The sequence below is a fragment of the Poeciliopsis prolifica genome, unplaced genomic scaffold (genome assembly GCF_027474105.1).
Source record: "Poeciliopsis prolifica strain line A6 unplaced genomic scaffold, Auburn_PproV2 SCAFFOLD072, whole genome shotgun sequence".
Lineage (NCBI taxonomy): Eukaryota > Metazoa > Chordata > Actinopteri > Cyprinodontiformes > Poeciliidae > Poeciliopsis > Poeciliopsis prolifica.
The window spans coordinates 1217601-1234042 of NW_026562447.1; the positions used below are offsets into that span (position 1 = coordinate 1217601).

At 38.5% G+C, this 16442-nt stretch overlaps 2 protein-coding genes across 2 annotated transcripts; one reads left to right on the forward strand and one right to left on the reverse strand.

The window, feature by feature from the left end:
• Window positions 1-652: 652 nt before the first annotated feature.
• On the reverse strand, window positions 653-8363 carry zgc:111976 (uncharacterized protein LOC553663 homolog). Its single transcript, XM_055020906.1, has 16 exons — window positions 8132-8363; window positions 5531-5606; window positions 5393-5447; window positions 5135-5261; window positions 5022-5050; window positions 4822-4893; window positions 4665-4739; window positions 4443-4519; window positions 4307-4369; window positions 4081-4210; window positions 3868-3968; window positions 3652-3776; window positions 3371-3566; window positions 3151-3246; window positions 2310-2421; window positions 653-2206 (listed from the first exon to the last, which is right to left on the reverse strand). The coding sequence occupies exons 1-16, from the start codon at window positions 8168-8170 to the stop codon at window positions 1942-1944; spliced, it is 1638 nt and encodes a 545-aa protein (XP_054876881.1). The 5' UTR covers window positions 8171-8363; the 3' UTR covers window positions 653-1941.
• On the forward strand, window positions 8025-15751 carry ralaa (v-ral simian leukemia viral oncogene homolog Aa (ras related)). Its single transcript, XM_055020907.1, has 5 exons — window positions 8025-8176; window positions 10489-10729; window positions 10813-11021; window positions 11415-11589; window positions 11675-15751. The coding sequence occupies exons 2-5, from the start codon at window positions 10616-10618 to the stop codon at window positions 11795-11797; spliced, it is 621 nt and encodes a 206-aa protein (XP_054876882.1). The 5' UTR covers window positions 8025-8176; window positions 10489-10615; the 3' UTR covers window positions 11798-15751.
• The last annotated feature ends 691 nt before the right edge of the window (window positions 15752-16442 follow it).

Below are 16442 nucleotides of genomic sequence, written 5' to 3' on the forward strand. Positions count from 1 at the left end.
GCTTTGTGAGGACGCGCAGATCCCGTCCACTGGTTTGGGATTTAAAGAGACCGCAGACCAAGAAAGGAGAGCTCCCCCCCACATCCACCCGCCTTTTAGGATTTCCTTAAAATAGGCTAAGAATCCGAGCTTAAAATAGTTACAGTTCTATATATTGTATATACAATTCTGGTCAATAATTTCCACCTACAGATGTGTTTGTGTGGCTCACCTCCCAGGATGAAAAGAATGAGGGGATGGCACAAGTATAAGAAAATTGAAGACCTGCAAGTTATCAACAAAATGGACAAAATCAGAATAATGAACAATTATATCTGCAGAAAGGACCTTACCTTCTTTACAGGACGATGCCATATATGCAGATCCCATTATATCCTGAACACAAACTGTTTAGCTGTTTACCTTCAGTTCAGTGCTGCAGATGTATACAATCATAATTACATTTTAAATATTGAGACTAAAGTGTTATGGAGAACAAACATAACAAATGGAGCCAATTTTGATTGAAACACTATAATCTTGTATGGCAGGTGGTTAATGACACTTATCAAAATGATTTGAATAGTTCTGAACTAAAAACAAATCTTTACACAAAAATTTATTTGGATTTATGAAACTTTTATTTGATTTGTACAAAAAAAAAACCTGTAATTTCAGTTTTTATTAGTATTAAAGGTGAGAAAGTACATTCTTCAGACTGGCCAAACATTGAAGCTCAATATTTCATTTAATATTCCAATTTTTAGTTGTAATATATTATATAGTGAAAATATATATTTAAATTCCCTCCCTTGTATTATTGCTTTCCTAGAACATGCCCCTGCATCTTTGTTTCAATATTCTACATGGTAATTTGAAGTAAAGATTTGTGACAATGTAAAGCAGCCCAACAGTGTGATGCTGCCACCACCAGCTGACCGTGTGCATGCAAGTTTACTAATACTTGAAAGCTTCACCACGACCCCTGCAAAACACACTTTCTGCGTTTCTGTGTAAATGGCTACATTTCTTTCTCAGCTGACCACAAAAGATGTTCAAACTTTTGCAGCTTATATTTACATATTCATATATATACATCCTATGTTCCTTCAATCCATAAAAGAATGGTTCAAATAATGTCAAGAGTCTCATAAGAAATTTACACTCATTAGACTAAGCATCCAACCAGGTTTACAAAAGCTTGGACAGTTATTTAAAATTCAGCATCACCATGCGCTCATTTTGTGTACTTTCTCGACCAATCAGAACAGAATATTTCAAGGACACAGTTTCTCTGAAAGAAAAGAGCGTTTCTATGAACAGCAGTCACACAGGTCATTGGATATGCATACAAACAAAGCCAGTCGTCTACTGCCAACAGCTGGATCAAATATTCTAAATATATGTAAAAAAAATCCTCCATTTCAGTAGGTTTAGAAAATTATATGCAAAGATCTGTACTGCAGGAAAAAAAAAATCATTGTCTCCTCTGTAGTCATATAAACATTTCTTCTTCGTCTGTACAGGCTACAGGCATTTGTCCTATATTTGTGAAAGTCCTGGCAGGAGTCCAGAAAAAGCAAGATGGTCCTCAACTGTAATCAAGAAATTTCTTCTAGCTTTCTTTTCTCTATTCAAACCAAATTGTTTCTTTATTCAACAAAGTTTTCATTTTTTCAAAGCTGAAAAATGTTAGATCTGTTTGGTTTCCACAAGCCAATATAGAGACACTTAAACCAGGACTTACTGGCTCACATAGTAACAAGCAACTGGTTTCCTGCCCTCTTGAGGCCAAATGCCAGACCTCAAAAACCTTTACAGCCAGCCATCTCTACCACACTGGAATGCATAGTGTGACAGATTCAACCATCAGCATCTCAAATTGTTTCACAGCAGCCAGTTTCTTAATAAAGTCCAATAATCTGTGACGCAGGCAGCTGCTAATCCCTCCTTATGTTGAGATCAGCTCTGAAAGTTTGCCATTGAAGCCACAGGAACGAATGGGTGAGGGTCATCAGGCATGCCGGCGCTCATTTCAGGATGAAGCTCAGATACGGCACCGCAAACTGAACCAGGAACACCTGGCATGACTGTGCTTTGGGAGGCTGCAGGCGACTGGCCATCAGTATCCACTCGATCCTTTTCAGCTACTGTGGTGAAGGGGCAGCTGGTGATTTTCTTGAGCCTGCGGTATAATGTCTTCATGGCCACAGGAATGGACATATATCTGTGATAAAAAATATATATATACACACACACACAGGTATTATGCAAGGAATCAGTGAAAGCACAGATTAAAATTAGTATTTCTGCAATAGTACAAAACAAACCTAGTCAGAATTAAGGCGATGTATTTGTCCAATATGGCAGAAGATAAATCATGAACTCCTCTTCCAAACAACTGGCAGGTGATCTCACGGGGATTTGGTATGTTGACCAGCACTGGTGACAGAAAAATACATGAGTCTTTTTCTTTCCTGAGTAATTCTGTAGAGACTGTAAGATATATGTGTTTCAGTTGCAATAAAGAAGCAATGTCAATCTCAGCTGGACAAACAGAAAGAAGTTTGCAGCTGACAGTTAGCCTGAGCTGACAATGTTGTCATCTTTAAGACTCGTTTCAGACACCAATTACACCACTCTGAAAAATTAGCCTGCAAATTTTAAGACGTGCATAAATGGACTAAATTTTTTATTTTTTTTTACTTTTCTTACACTTGGAAGCAAAATGTTTACCAATAAACACGGTTCATAGATATTTCTTGTGAAAGTTGCACACTCTCAGACTCACATTTACAGCTCAGAATCACTTTTACTTCGTTTAAAAATCTCTAGTTTTAGCAGGAAACTATACATTTTTACACTACATATAATCTAATGATGTTAAGGGCTAAGGCAGATTCAAAATGCTTAGAGTATTTCTAACCTAAACTCACACACTACAGTTCTTTTGAATTTATAGAACACAATGTTCTCTATCAATTTATGACAGTAATTACTGCAGAGGACAGGCTTTAAATACCAAACCTGCAGGAACCAGAAACCATACGAGATAAAGTCTGGAAATTCAAACATTTTCCACACCATTTTTCTCCTTTACTGATCCAGACCTGAAAAGTACTTAAATTAAGTGGCTTTTTTCCCCATAAAATTCTCTTAAAAAATGCTTACAGACGGCAAGTTTGTCAATGTGGGGTTGATGGAAGGTCACAGAAATGCTGGTAGTGGACTCTGGGCGGACTTCAAAGTGCAAGTCACAAACTGAAGCTGGTGGGAATTCAGAGAAATAAAGTAAAACACAACATAAATAGAACAAGAGCATCACAAGTCTTCTTGGCAGCATCCCTTCATACATATTGGTTATAATTCTACCACATGAACATCCTCCCACCTGGACTGTCACTCTGATCCAAGCAGCTCCTCAGCAGGGTGTTAAAGGCACATTGGTGACGCAGCAGCTCCAGCACAGCTGAGATGTGAGCTGGCTGGGTGAAAGGAACGCTGGCTAGCAAAGCTGCTCTTTGTGTGGGAACATCCCATGAATAATCAGGGAGAACATAGCTGTGCATTCCACCCTCAGGAAAAACCTGGACAAGACATTTCAATTCTACCTCAGCATATTTTCCGTAAGAATTTAAATTGACAAAAAAATAAAAAAAATAAAACGCATACTTGTACCACTGTAAACATCTCCTGTCCATCTAATGGCTCTGAGGGGCTTTTTGCACTTGCAGAAGCTTTTATCAGAAGCTTGGGTAATGGTGCCCACTGGAGGTCACAATCTGGTATAGTCACGCCTGAAAACACAATGGAATAAGTGTGGCGCTTCTGAAAACAAAAAGAAGTTTGAGTTTTGTTTTGTTTTTTTTCCAAGAAAAAGTTCCCAACCGGTGATTTGTCCAACTCTCTCCACAATATGAGCAAGCACAGGTATCGGTGTCTTCAGTCTGAGCAGGAAACACGTGGGAAGCATCTCATTCGAAACCTCACTGAAAGCAGCGAACGCAGGACAACTGACTCCAAGATGCAGCTTTATTGTTAACCAACAACTTGGACTTTCACATTATTCTACTGAATGAGAGACTAAAATAAAATACAGACCTCTGAGAGTCCAGCTGAGGAGGCTTTGAGGTCAGAGATGTCATCTGGAGCTTGCGAGTCAATTCGCTGATTCCGATTGTAGCCTGGGCTGCCTGGACATCTGGTTTGAACTCCAACAATTCCTCAAATGCTATGAAATAAAGGAATAAAAGATTAAACTTTGAAACTGCTGCATTATCAGACATTGAATTGAGAAGAGAAATCAAAAGCCAAATCAGAATCTTACACAACTCTGAGTTCTCTGGACATTCATTTGGTGAAATATAGAAGTAAAGAGATGGAGGATAATCTAAGAAAAAAAAAAATCAGATCCTAAAAAAAAATACATGCGTATGATTTACTGTTAAAGTTCCAACTCGTACTTTGTTTTTCTGCCATTAAAAAGCCAACCCTGCCATTGTTTATTAAGCCCATTTGGGCTTCAAAGCACTTTGGTTCACTAAAAGAAAGAAAGCATCCTCAATGAATAAACAGTTTAATTCAAGTTGTCCAAAAACAGTGTAGACTGTTTCTGCTATTTTTAATAGTAACTGCTAAAAAAAATAATAATAATAATCACCATGTTAGCCTTTTTTGTTACTTACTTTGGCTTGTCTGATATTTGCTGAAGGTCTTTCCAGAGGCATTGTAGGGATTTCAACATTTTTGATTTTGTTTCACTGTGAAAGCAAGAGACGGGAGACCAAATGGCAACTATTCCAAGTTTTAAAAGTGAATTGTGAATGTCTTAGGAAAACCTACTTGTCTCCAGGAAAGTTATATTGAGCAAACAGTTCTCCCAGCCTCATGGAAAAATCAGAAAAGTTATTGGACCTTTAAAATATCCAGAAAAAAAAAGGAGAATTAAAATTTGCAGGTAAATTACTCATCTTACATCTGAAATTGTTGTTTTAGCTGACAAGATGTCAGAAATGTAAATTTAACAAACCGCCATTGCTTACCTAAGAAGATGCAAAAGGGACCTGCTGGGCTGCGCAGCGATTTTAGTGCATTAGTGAACAAAATTCAAAAACAGGTTTAGCTTCTTATTGTCTGAAGGGCAGAGACTGCTTACAGCGGGGTGTTCTCCATGTAGAGCCACCTTTACCTCCTGCACCTCACCAGACGGCAGCAGCAACACTTCCAGGTAGAAAAAGTCAGCTGTCAGGTAGCAGGAGGCCTCAGTAAAGTGAAAACCCATCCTGAAAAAAATAATAGACACTACAATAAATTATGGATCAACTACAAAAGCACTAGATCTGAATAAACGCTTTTATTTGCCAGTTCAAAGTTTTTATTCTCATCTTGTCATGTTACAACCAAATGCATTTACCCTTGTTGTTTGGCGATCACTTCCAGTCTGGATTTTATGTTGTTCATAGTTGGTGCTGAAAATTAAAGTAAAATGATACGATTACCAATATTACTGTGCTAGAAAGCAGAAAAATGAATCATTGAAATATTTGTTTACCATGAAGCTCTTCCTGGAGTCTGTCCAAAGATCTAACAAGCAGCTCACAAGGTTTGGATTTATCCCTGGATTTCTCCTATTGTGGGACAAAGGGAAATGAAAACCTAACAAAGGATGCATTGTGCAGCAGTGTGAGGCTTGTGTCAACAGGCTAGTGCTGTCTGCCCGTCCCCTCAACAAACACTGCATAACACCACAGCAAGGGAAATATTGACACTGAGGATCCTTTACATAGAGTTTTAAAGAGAGGGCAAATATACTGTGAACTCGTCCTTTGGTTTGAGAATCTAATTTCTTCATAATCCTTGCTGGTCAGTATTGTATGACGAGCCCCAGCTGCAGTATCCCTTTGGGCCACACATCACTTTAGACCACCAAGTAATCAAGATTGCCTTACCAGACTCTGGAGACTGACCCCTGCCAAACTCCACTTTAAATAAATCCACAAATATTCTCCTCTCCTCGGGCTCCACCCAGGAAAATCTAAAGAAAACTCAACAGTCTTCTACTTCCAGACTATCCACGTCTCCTTACATGTACAGAAGGTCTGGGGTCTTTTGTTTCCCGGAGGCGTGGACTCTTCTTCTTCTATGTTTTTTGGCAATTGACAAACAGCAAAGTCGGTGCATCACCGCCTCCGACAGGCCTAGACGCTGCTGAAGTTTTACATTTTACGCTTATAACGCGCCAGTTTCCAGAAGCTTACAGAAAATGATCGTGTTTATTGTTGACTCAAAATTAGCCCTCCAAGGAGGGTGTAAAGAAATGACAGTGCAAAGGGACCTGCGCTGCTGGAGCACCTTCGTAATCGTCCGATTTTTTTGTGAATGGAGTGCGATCTGATCTGCGCCAGTGCATGACCAGATAGCGCGCCACGCCAATGCGTGTGACCGGAGTTGGCGCGCGCCTCCCCACGCACGGTTCAACACGTTAGCTATAAACTACCAACATGGCCGACCTTAACAATCCTTCACTGCAAAAAAGAGAAGTGCCTATCGGGACCAAATGGCTGTTTAACATTTTGGAGCGTGGCCAACACTGAACGGCTTTGCACAATTACGCTGCTGCCATTAGTACAATTCTAAAGCAACACAGGAAATTTATATCATTCATAACTTCTTATGTTCACTGATCAGCCTGGTAGAAATTCTACCGGAGGGAATCCAAGTAAATAGGAGAAAACCCAGACTGAGCTGTAAGAAATTTGAATCAATGGACAGACCAACTTCAGTATCTTTAAAGACATTATGATTTGACTGCATAATAAACATTTGCACATTCGACCCTTTGTTCTTAAACTTCTATATTATATTGTTGGCAAACACACAATACCTCTCAAGTTCTGAGTCCTGTTCCAAAAATAAATAAATATTTGAATATGTGGGGACTGGGCTGGTCACAGAACGAGGTTAAATTTGTGTCCAATGAGCCATTTCTGTCGACTGGCCATGTAGTTTGGATCATCACCCTGTATAATTACTCGTTTTCAGTTTTCTAGTGGAATCAGTCACATTTGTATTAGCTTAGTTCAAAGACTTTCTAATATCATGTACATTTCCAGGGCTTAGTTGAAAAGAAAAAAAAAACAGTCCCACAGCATCATAGAACCTCAACTGCAATTAGCTATTAGCTCATTTTATGACTGTGTTTATTGCCAACAATAACACTCTAGCAAATGTCCTACATTTACATTAGTGATGGAAGTAAAAGTGCAGAACTGGCAACGTTATTGATAAGAAATATTTCTCCAAGAATGCACTTAAATAGTTTGAGTGTGATCTTCTGTGATAAAACTAATTTATTCTAAAGTGTTTCCATAACCTTATATTCTACTGCAGATAGCAAGTGAGACTAAGTAAACATCAGAAACATATCAGTGCCCATAGTGATGATCAAACAAAGGCTCAAGTATCCCACTACAGATGATCTAATGGGAGTGCAGTGCCACACAGCAGTTCCTGATTCATCACATGTTATATTGTTAAAGGGCCCATCCCAAACTGACTCAACAAAACTGTAAGGCAGTTTTTTTTTTATTATTTTAAATGAATGTGAGATTAAAAGGACAAAAGGTTTGGCTTAAGCATAGATTCCCTTACTGTGCATCTGCAGAGGAGCTGAAATGTGTGATTCCAACTTTTCTCTGCAAACATGCAGTGCAAGGTAGAAATTCTGATGAAAGAAAACCAAAGCAGAAAATGTCAACTGTGGCAAATGAGATTGATTTTCAGTACATTATTATTGTAGCAGCAAGAGTTGTCTTTTACAGCAGGAAAGTGCAATTTTCAACACCTCTATTTGGTCATCTTAGTGCTTCCTCATTTAGGCAAATTGTCCCATTTCATATCATAAGCTCCAGGGAAATTATTAAAGTCAGTAGCATCAAAATGAAGTGATTCAGTTTCAACTCAAAAGTGAAACGCAGAGCTGGGAGAGTGTCCCTGGCGGGCGGGCGTTGCCAGACAGAGCCAAGCCCACAGGACGTTCAGTCAGTCCGCTGCTAACAGCTACCACCAGAGTCCCTGGAGTTAGCCACCGAGCTAGCCATGAGCTAACAAGCACAGGAAGCAGAGTGTTTTTATTTTGCATCCTCTCACTCACCTTCCGTCTAGCATTCTGCCCAAGGGAAAACCAGTTCATTTGCAGGTATGTTGCTCTGGTATAGCGTCTTTTAACCGGGGAAACCGGTTTCTCCCTTTTTTAATGTTAGTTGTGATTAGCTGCTGTGATACCAAAACGCTTGCTGCTAGCTCCTCTTTTTTCCCCCTTCTGCTATCGAGAGAGCTGTTCAACGGTGTAAGCATCTGTTGCTGGGCGTCAGGGTAAAACAGATTTGATTTTAGAGGCGTTTCAATCAGCCTGAGCTTCCCCAGCTGCTAATTAAACGTCAGGTGACATGTTTACCTGCTCCGTGCGGTTTAGGTAGCTGCTCGCTTAGCCGCATCGCCCACTTTAACAGCCTCCAGGCGTGGGTCTTTAGAGTATTTAGTCTGCAAATGCCTAGTTTAATCATCTTAACGGGGTTGTTCATGTTTTCCATATCCTCTTTTATTAGTTTGCTCAATTATAGATTGCAGAAACTGCTCTTGACTTGTTATTGTCGTCATTTCAGTGCTAATTTATTTCTCTTACTGGTTTATACTAGGAAAATTACAATGTTTCCTAGTGTAGTCCTTGAAATATGTTAAATATACTAATTTAATAGTTTTATCAAGAGAATGAGACTCTTACAAGGCGTTTATAGTTCACTATTTTTATTATTTGCACTTAAATTAAGTAAATTATAGGTGAGCATTGCATTAAATGCTAAATCGTTGTATTGACTGACAGCTGACGTTGCAAATTAGCGTTTGTTAATTTGTCTAATGAAGTATTGGCATAATTCCCATGTTTAATCCTGCTTCCAAGTGGTTTGGCTTGGCCTGTGCTGGGTGAATGGGCCTTCACCCACTCATTTCTATACATCATGATTACCTTATGGTCTCCATGCATTAGTTCTGACCACTAAATTGCTCTTGCAGATGTCAGATTTTGGGGGGAAAAAAAACATCACCAGATGGTGCCTAGAAATATTAATCATAATAAAAAGGTTACAAATGTGCATAGACGATCCTTCATCAACTACAGGATACTCCTGCTACATTCTGGGAATTTTCCAAACTGTTTTACCTTTAATGTAAAAGAAAAGGCGCAGTTAAAAATTAAATGTTGATGTGTTTTAGTAATGTTTTAATTCCAGTGTGTGTTGAGATGTTTTGTCTCTTATTCTGAAAAGCCTGAATTGTTTCACCTCAATCCATCATAAATTATTTAATTTCCTATAAGAATTGCATATACTGGTAAGTATAGCTTTAACACTAGAAACCTTGTGAATCATAGTTGCCTCTCAGTCTTGGCCTTCTTTGCATAAAGACACTGTTTTGCATTCAGTGAATCTTATTTCTGTGCACTTTGACTTCTGCATGCATTGCTTTCACAAAGACTCAGAGGAAACGGCACGTCAACTATGAACCACAAACATTGTAAAACCTGTCATTTATGGAACAATGGTGAGAAAAAAGTTGTTTCTGGAAGAAAACCACATAAAGAAACCGAAAACGTGGGAGAAGGTGATTGAACATCACAGTGGAAACTGTTGCCACTGTAAAACATGGTGGTGGCAGCATCATGCTCTGCAGTGGTCTTTCTTTCTGAGGTTCACCTTTCAGTTAGACAACATTAATCACACAGCCAAACTAGGTTGAAACATGGCTGTGTGTTATGTCAAAGTTCAGGATCTGAGGCAAAACTTGAAGATGAGTCTTCAGTCAATTTTCATCTGTTCTGACTGATCGTGAGCTATTTTAGAAAGAAAAAAAGGGAAACTTTTTAGTCCGTAGATGTTCAAACATAGTGGAGACATACACCTAAAAACCGCTCTGGTGAAATTACAGCAAAAGGTGGTTCTAAAAAATACTTACTAGAAAGAAATGTCCAAATTCAATTGCACGATATGCTTTTATTTGTAAAGAAAAAAATCAAACATGTTTGTTTTCCTAAAATTCCAGCAAAATACAGAAAAGTTTGTGGCTGTAAAGTAGCAAAAATGAGAAAATCATAATAAACAGAGCAGTGATTTTCTTTCTTTTAAATTATTTTGTCTTAATTCAATGATAAATGCTGCTAAATGAAGAATTTGTACCAGCAATCAAATATATTTATCTTCTTCTTTGGTATTAAAAAGATGAATAATTAAATTATTTCAGTGAAGAGAGGAGCAAAGCATATTAGGAGAGGGAATAAAATGCAGACATTTTAATTTTATCTGGTGTGATCTGAAACAGTTGGTCTTTGCAGTTTAAGTGTAACATCCGTCTCTCCTGACAAATCTATCAACCTGCAGACATGGAACAAGGAGGCTGTGGAAATTATGATGCAATGTTTTTATTATTTTCTCCTTCTCGCTGTACTTTTAACAGGAATTTTTACCCTGCACTTTGTTACACCTGGAATCCTTTTACGATCTTCTTTTCGCAATCCCATCCATTCACACGCTGCCTTGACCTTTCACCCCCCACCCCCTGCCCTTGACATCTACGCCGAGCCATGGCCGCTGCAAAACCCAAAGGACAGAACTCTCTGGCCCTCCACAAAGTGATCATGGTGGGCAGCGGAGGAGTGGGGAAATCAGCCCTCACCCTCCAGTTCATGTATGATGAGGTCGGTGTCTCGCATTTCAGCAGGCATGTGAAGCTGACACGTTTCTTCCACCTGTAACCAGTCAAATCTACTTCTTTTCCCAGTTTGTTGAAGACTACGAGCCCACTAAAGCTGACAGCTACAGGAAGAAAGTAGTACTGGACGGAGAGGAGGTGCAGATAGACATCCTGGACACGGCCGGCCAGGAGGATTACGCCGCCATCCGGGACAACTACTTCCGCAGCGGCGAGGGCTTCCTCTGCGTATTTTCAATCACAGAGCTGGAGTCTTTTGCAGCAACAGTGGACTTCAGGTGCGAGAGAGAGCGTATCTAAATGAATACCCATACTTTTTCCTTCCACTTAACTTTTTTGAGTATACTTGGAAAAAAACCTACTTCCAAAGCAATAACTTTTTGTGCCTTTCAAGTCAGCTGTCTTCCCCATGATTGTGTTGCCTACTGACTTAGATTGTGAGAACATTTAGAGGCTCAGGAATCTTTTGCAGGAGTTCATTCGCTGATTAGGGTGTGACTCCGTGAGTTACCGATATGCACCTTAAAACGAAGACAGTTTTAAAATGGAAATGTGGACTTAAGGAAACATATCTTTAATATCTGCTTAGAGGTTGTTATTTCCAAAAAGGTACTTTTAATTAAGGCGCACATTCCATTGTACCTGTACATGCTCTGTGGCTGTTTTTGCAGAGAGCAGATTCTGCGAGTGAAGGAAGACGAGAATGTGCCCTTCCTCTTGGTCGGCAATAAATCGGACTTGGACGACCGGCGGCAGGTCAGTGCGGACGAAGCAAAGGCGCGTGCAGAGCAGTGGGGCGTGTGTTACGTGGAGACTTCTGCCAAAACCCGTGCCAATGTGGATAAGGTTTGTCGCCCCCTCCTGGTTGAACGAGCTCACTGTCTGAAATTTAAATTTAAAAATTTAACTTTTTTTGTTTGTTTGTTTTCAGGTGTTTTTTGACCTGATGCGAGAGATCCGAGCGAGAAAAATGGAGGACAGCAAAGAGAAGAACGGGAAGAAGAAAAGTAAAAGCCTGGCTAAAAGAATTAGAGAGAGATGCTGCATTTTATAGTGGTGAATGAGAGCAGGCTAGCTGCTAGTGTACATGTACATTTCTCAGACTTTTGCATTTCTTTTGTGCCCAGACCTGACCATGACTTTCTGTTCCTGGCTAACGCAGGACCTCTGACCGTGCGTCAGGAAGTAGTGAGGTGGCACTTCATACACCATTTTTAGCTCTTAACTTTTTATGTGCTGACACTCCAAATAATTTATGATTTATGTAATCTCTTTTTCTTACTCTTACACATGACAGAGTTTTAATAGATGAGTGGTGTTTTAATTTTAGGCCTGAGCTTGCCAAGAAGCCCTAAAATGTCCTGAAAAAAAAACCCCATTTTAATTGTAAAGTGTATGCATATTATCTTCAGACAGCTGTACAGGTGTATGTTCAATAGAAAAAGGCTGAGACGTTTTCAGAGCTAAGGCTTAAACGGGGAAGGTGTAGTCAGAAAAACCCCCAGACCATAAATAGAGTCTCCCACCTTTGCTTGGAAATACTCAGCTTTGTAGCGTGAACTCCTGGTTCAAGTGCCACCAAGTAAATATAATTCCCACTGGTTAATCTGGAAAGGATTTTAATGAAATAACGCCTCCTTTTTCTAAGCAGATGCCCACATTTGTTGCCATTCCTACTTGTTTTTTGTGCGATGACATCCTTTTAAACACTATTTTCTCGTTTTTTTTCTCCTCCACATGAAACACTGCAAAATAGGCACACAATTTTTCCATTTCCTTCACTTCTTCCTGTCAGATAGTCTTCTAAAAATGCACAAACAACATTGATCACTACCCTGAATCCTCAAAGGGATTTCTGCAACACTTGAACATTTTTCAGTCCTAACGTTTTAGAAGTGTTACTTCACTCGGCTAAGGAATTTCATTGCCTTTTTTGTGATTGAGGAATCCCTGGTGCTGTGATTTCAAAAAAAAAAAAAAAAAAGGTGATTCCATAACACTACTTGCAACTCAGTACTAAAAAAAATTTCTTCCAGACAATTTAATTTTTTCTTGGCTCAGACTTTTAATTAGCAACTTTATATTACACTAGTTTTTGTTTAAATGTATTGCTTATTTAGGAAAAGCTTAACAGAAGGAGGAGTTAGACGATGAAAACAAACAAAAGCAAAGATTGAATTACGATTTCCTCTTTCCAAAAAACGTTGCCATCAGCAACCAAAGAAAACTGCTAGCTAATACAAATAACAGGGTTCCTACACTGTCTTAAAAATTCTGAACCGGTCTTCATAAAATCAACTTGTCTCGAAAAACATTTGTCTTCATAGACTCTTATTTGTTCCTTTATTACAAAATCTTAATTCCAGACCTTTCTAAGAATAACAGTTCGTTTAAATAAGGTTATCTTTAAACTGTTAACACAAAACACACTTAGACAAATTTTTTTCTCAGAAAACAATATAGTAAAACTGTTATAAAAACAGAACAATTTCTTTTACGCTGATAAAATGACAAATTAACATGTAAAAAGTCCAGATGATTCTTTCTTGAGAGAAAGGACTCACTATTGAAATCAAACATAAGCTCTTGGTGTCTCTATAACAGCACATTAAAATGAAACAATCTTGTTTTTTGCAAAATAATGAGCTAATGAACATGGAGAAAAAAGTGTGGATCCATTTGCATGCTCAGTTTTATTCATCTGGATTTGTTTGTGTGTATGTTTGGGTTAAAAATCCGTGCTAGTCTTTGTTAGTCAGGCCCCTTTCGGTTGGAGCGCTAGATCAGTCATGCAGTTTAACATTATTTAACCCAGAACCGCGCCCACGCTCTTGCAGTTTACCGTGGATCATGGGCAGCAGGTTTCTAGAGTTTTATGTATGAAAAATACTGATTATAAATATATAAAAAAATACTCCTTAGCTCCTACCTACAATCCAAAAATGACCTAAAACATGATTGAGCAATTTCAAAATTTGAGTCTGGTATTTTTCAAATAAAAAAATGTGTAGGAACCCTGAAATAAGTGCCCAGTTGTTAAACCCAGTGAATGAGAAATTTCCATGGTGAGTATAAACCGATCAGCACTACAGCGTTGTGTAAAAACAACCTTAGCAGAGGATCGACAAGGGGGAAGTGAAACAGTTTAATTGGTGTAAGAAATGAAAGGTTCTGAGGGCTTTTGTAATTCTTGTGCAGTGCGTCACGGTTGCCTCTCTGTCCGTTGTGAATGTGAATAATCCCTTCTTACTCATCCTGTAATCCTAAACTGCCAGTGCTTTGCAGAGCATAGAAGTCATCGACGTTCTACTTTTCTTTTTTTTTTTTTTTTTCTGTTCCATCACCTGCATCCTGTGGCAAGGCTTCTCTGTAACATGTCAACAAAAATGTCATGCGCTCCTTTTTTTAGCTCTTGTAACTGGATGGTTTGAGAGGAAAGTTGATGTTTGAATAGCACAGAAAGGAACTGGCTGCTCTTCAGCAATAGCTAAATTTGACCAAGAAAAGAAAAAAAATACCAACTAAACCCTTCTATTCTTAATTCTTGAGACAGACGCTCTATAATTCTTAGCATTTATTTAAAATGTTTACACTTTTTTTCTCTGACAGCCACACGAAGGTTGTTGCTGACATCCAGTCTGATTATGTTTTAAACTATTGATTTGAGCGTAAATACAGTTCTGGTCAATCACTTCTCATGGGCATGGATATTATACTCATTTAGGGCTTTAAATACTTTATTTAATCCTTTATCTTTGCAGAGTGGAATGATTTTTAAACATACAACTTAAGTAAATTAAGTTGGATTTAGATGAAGCAATTTAACTATTTTACCACTAAATCAGTTTGGCACGTCCAAAGTTTTAGTCAGGCTTGGTGAAAGCAACATCTGAGGGAAACGTTTAGCTGTCAGTGGTTACTGTGGATAAATATGATCAATTTGATAAATTCAAACTTGTGCATTATATTGTAGTTTTTAAAATACATTAAAGCAGTGTGCTTTATTAGCCAAGTGACAGAAGAAAACCCACTTGAGATAAATTATGAAGATCTAGTATTAGTGTTGCATTCATGCCCATGAAAAATGGATCTAAACTTGTCTAAAAATGTATGTGGTGTCTATGCAAAAGGTTTTTTGGAACCGTAACAAGGGAATGTAAAAAATTTCAAAATACCGGCTCTGTGTCTTTTAAACTACCTTTCAAAAAGGCAAAGCGCAGTAGAAGCACTTCAGCTCTAACGCTCTCAGTAGGGATCTGATTTCAGCTCGAAAAACACAACATCATCGAAAAGTTATGCGTCTTATTAGATTTGAAGTGACTCAGTGCGAGTTCATCGATTCCCAGAGTTAATGCATAGAAAATGCACAGTTGTGTTTCCTAATAGAAATGTGACGCATGTTGAGCATTAAGCACACAGAGGCAAAGAGTTGGACTCTAGAGAGAAGGAGGCTAGACCCAAAATACTGGGAAGCCATTACATCAGAACACAAAGCGGTTACAGATGTTCTAAGGGCTAACCTTCGGCGCATCACACAGATTGGGCCCGTCCCAATCTGTGTTTCACAAAAAGTTAGTGAGACTTGGGAAGAAACTAAGAAAGACCCCAGTTTGTTTTGAGCAGGCCTCCCTCTATACTGTTCCTGCTTGTTTTGTTGTTGTTTTTCTTTGCTTCATTTTCATGTAACAAACTTCACAGGCCAACACCTCTGCAGGACTCTAAAGCAGATATTGTGTGAAAAGCTGCAAGCAGAATGTCCTAATGGGGCTTTTAATTAACTTGCTTTACCTTTTTCTATTAATGCCCTTGGAATGATGACTATCTATGTCTTGGACTGGATGGTTGTTGTACGTATGCCATCGGTTAAATGTCTCCTTCATGTTTACTTATTTTGAGCAAAACCACTAATGTAGCCTGTTTGTGAATGCAAGAGGTGAAGCTTACATTTCAATTCATTTTTTTGTGAGTAATTTGGAAATGGCAAATAAAGTGGATATTACTAATAACATTTGGAGATGTGTTTGTGAGATCTTGTGAAACAGCTGGTCTCTCTCATTGTGGTCATGTTTCGTTTTCTCTGAAAAGATAGGCTGACCTTTAAAACGAAGAGCTCCCTTAGGAACACTTCGCCTTTCGGCTGTTTGTTTTTGTTTCTTTTTGCGAATATGCTGAATCTCTGCAACCTCCTGACCTTGATATTTCAAACAGAATTATATCACATGCTAGATTATTTCTTCTTTTTGCCATGGATGCGTCACAGGATGTCATCGGCTTCACTTTCCTAAATGTTTGGCTGCAGATCATTACAAAAATGTGGATTTCAGTTGAATAATTTGTAATCATTCTCAGTCACAACAAAAAGTCACATCTGTTATGTACATCTGTTATATATATCATATATTTCACTTCCCTTTCAACACTGAAAAAATGACCATAATGCTGACATTGCTCTGCTGCTTCAGATAAAGACCTGACAATCTTGCAGCATTATTACTGTTATGTGACCAAACAAACCCCAAATGTTCCTTGCCAGGAAACGAATAGAAAAACAACAAGATGGCAAATGCATATCAGTGATAACGTTTTTATTTCATCCAGCCAAGATTGATATGTTTAATATTGACTATCATCAGCCAATGTCAATCGTAATGATATATTGTACAGTCCTTCTTGGTACAAATATTTTCTGCAATGTCCAT

Bases quoted from the DNA above. Each gene is read 5' to 3' on its own strand.
- ralaa (XM_055020907.1), top strand. From the start codon at position 10,616: ATGGCCGCTGCAAAACCCAAAGGACAGAACTCTCTGGCCCTCCACAAA. The intron at 10,730-10,812 runs GTCGGTGTCTCG...TTCTTTTCCCAG, and splicing joins TCCAGTTCATGTATGATGAG to TTTGTTGAAGACTACGAGCC. The intron at 11,022-11,414 runs GTGCGAGAGAGA...CTGTTTTTGCAG, and splicing joins GCAGCAACAGTGGACTTCAG to AGAGCAGATTCTGCGAGTGA.
- zgc:111976 (XM_055020906.1), bottom strand. From the start codon at position 8,170: ATGAACTGGTTTTCCCTTGGGCAGAATGCTAGACGGAAG. The intron at 5,607-8,131 runs GTGAGTGAGAGG...GTCCCACAATAG, and splicing joins GGCAGAATGCTAGACGGAAG to GAGAAATCCAGGGATAAATC. The intron at 2,422-3,150 runs GTAAGCATTTTT...TTCTGTCACCAG, and splicing joins CATTGACAAACTTGCCGTCT to TGCTGGTCAACATACCAAAT.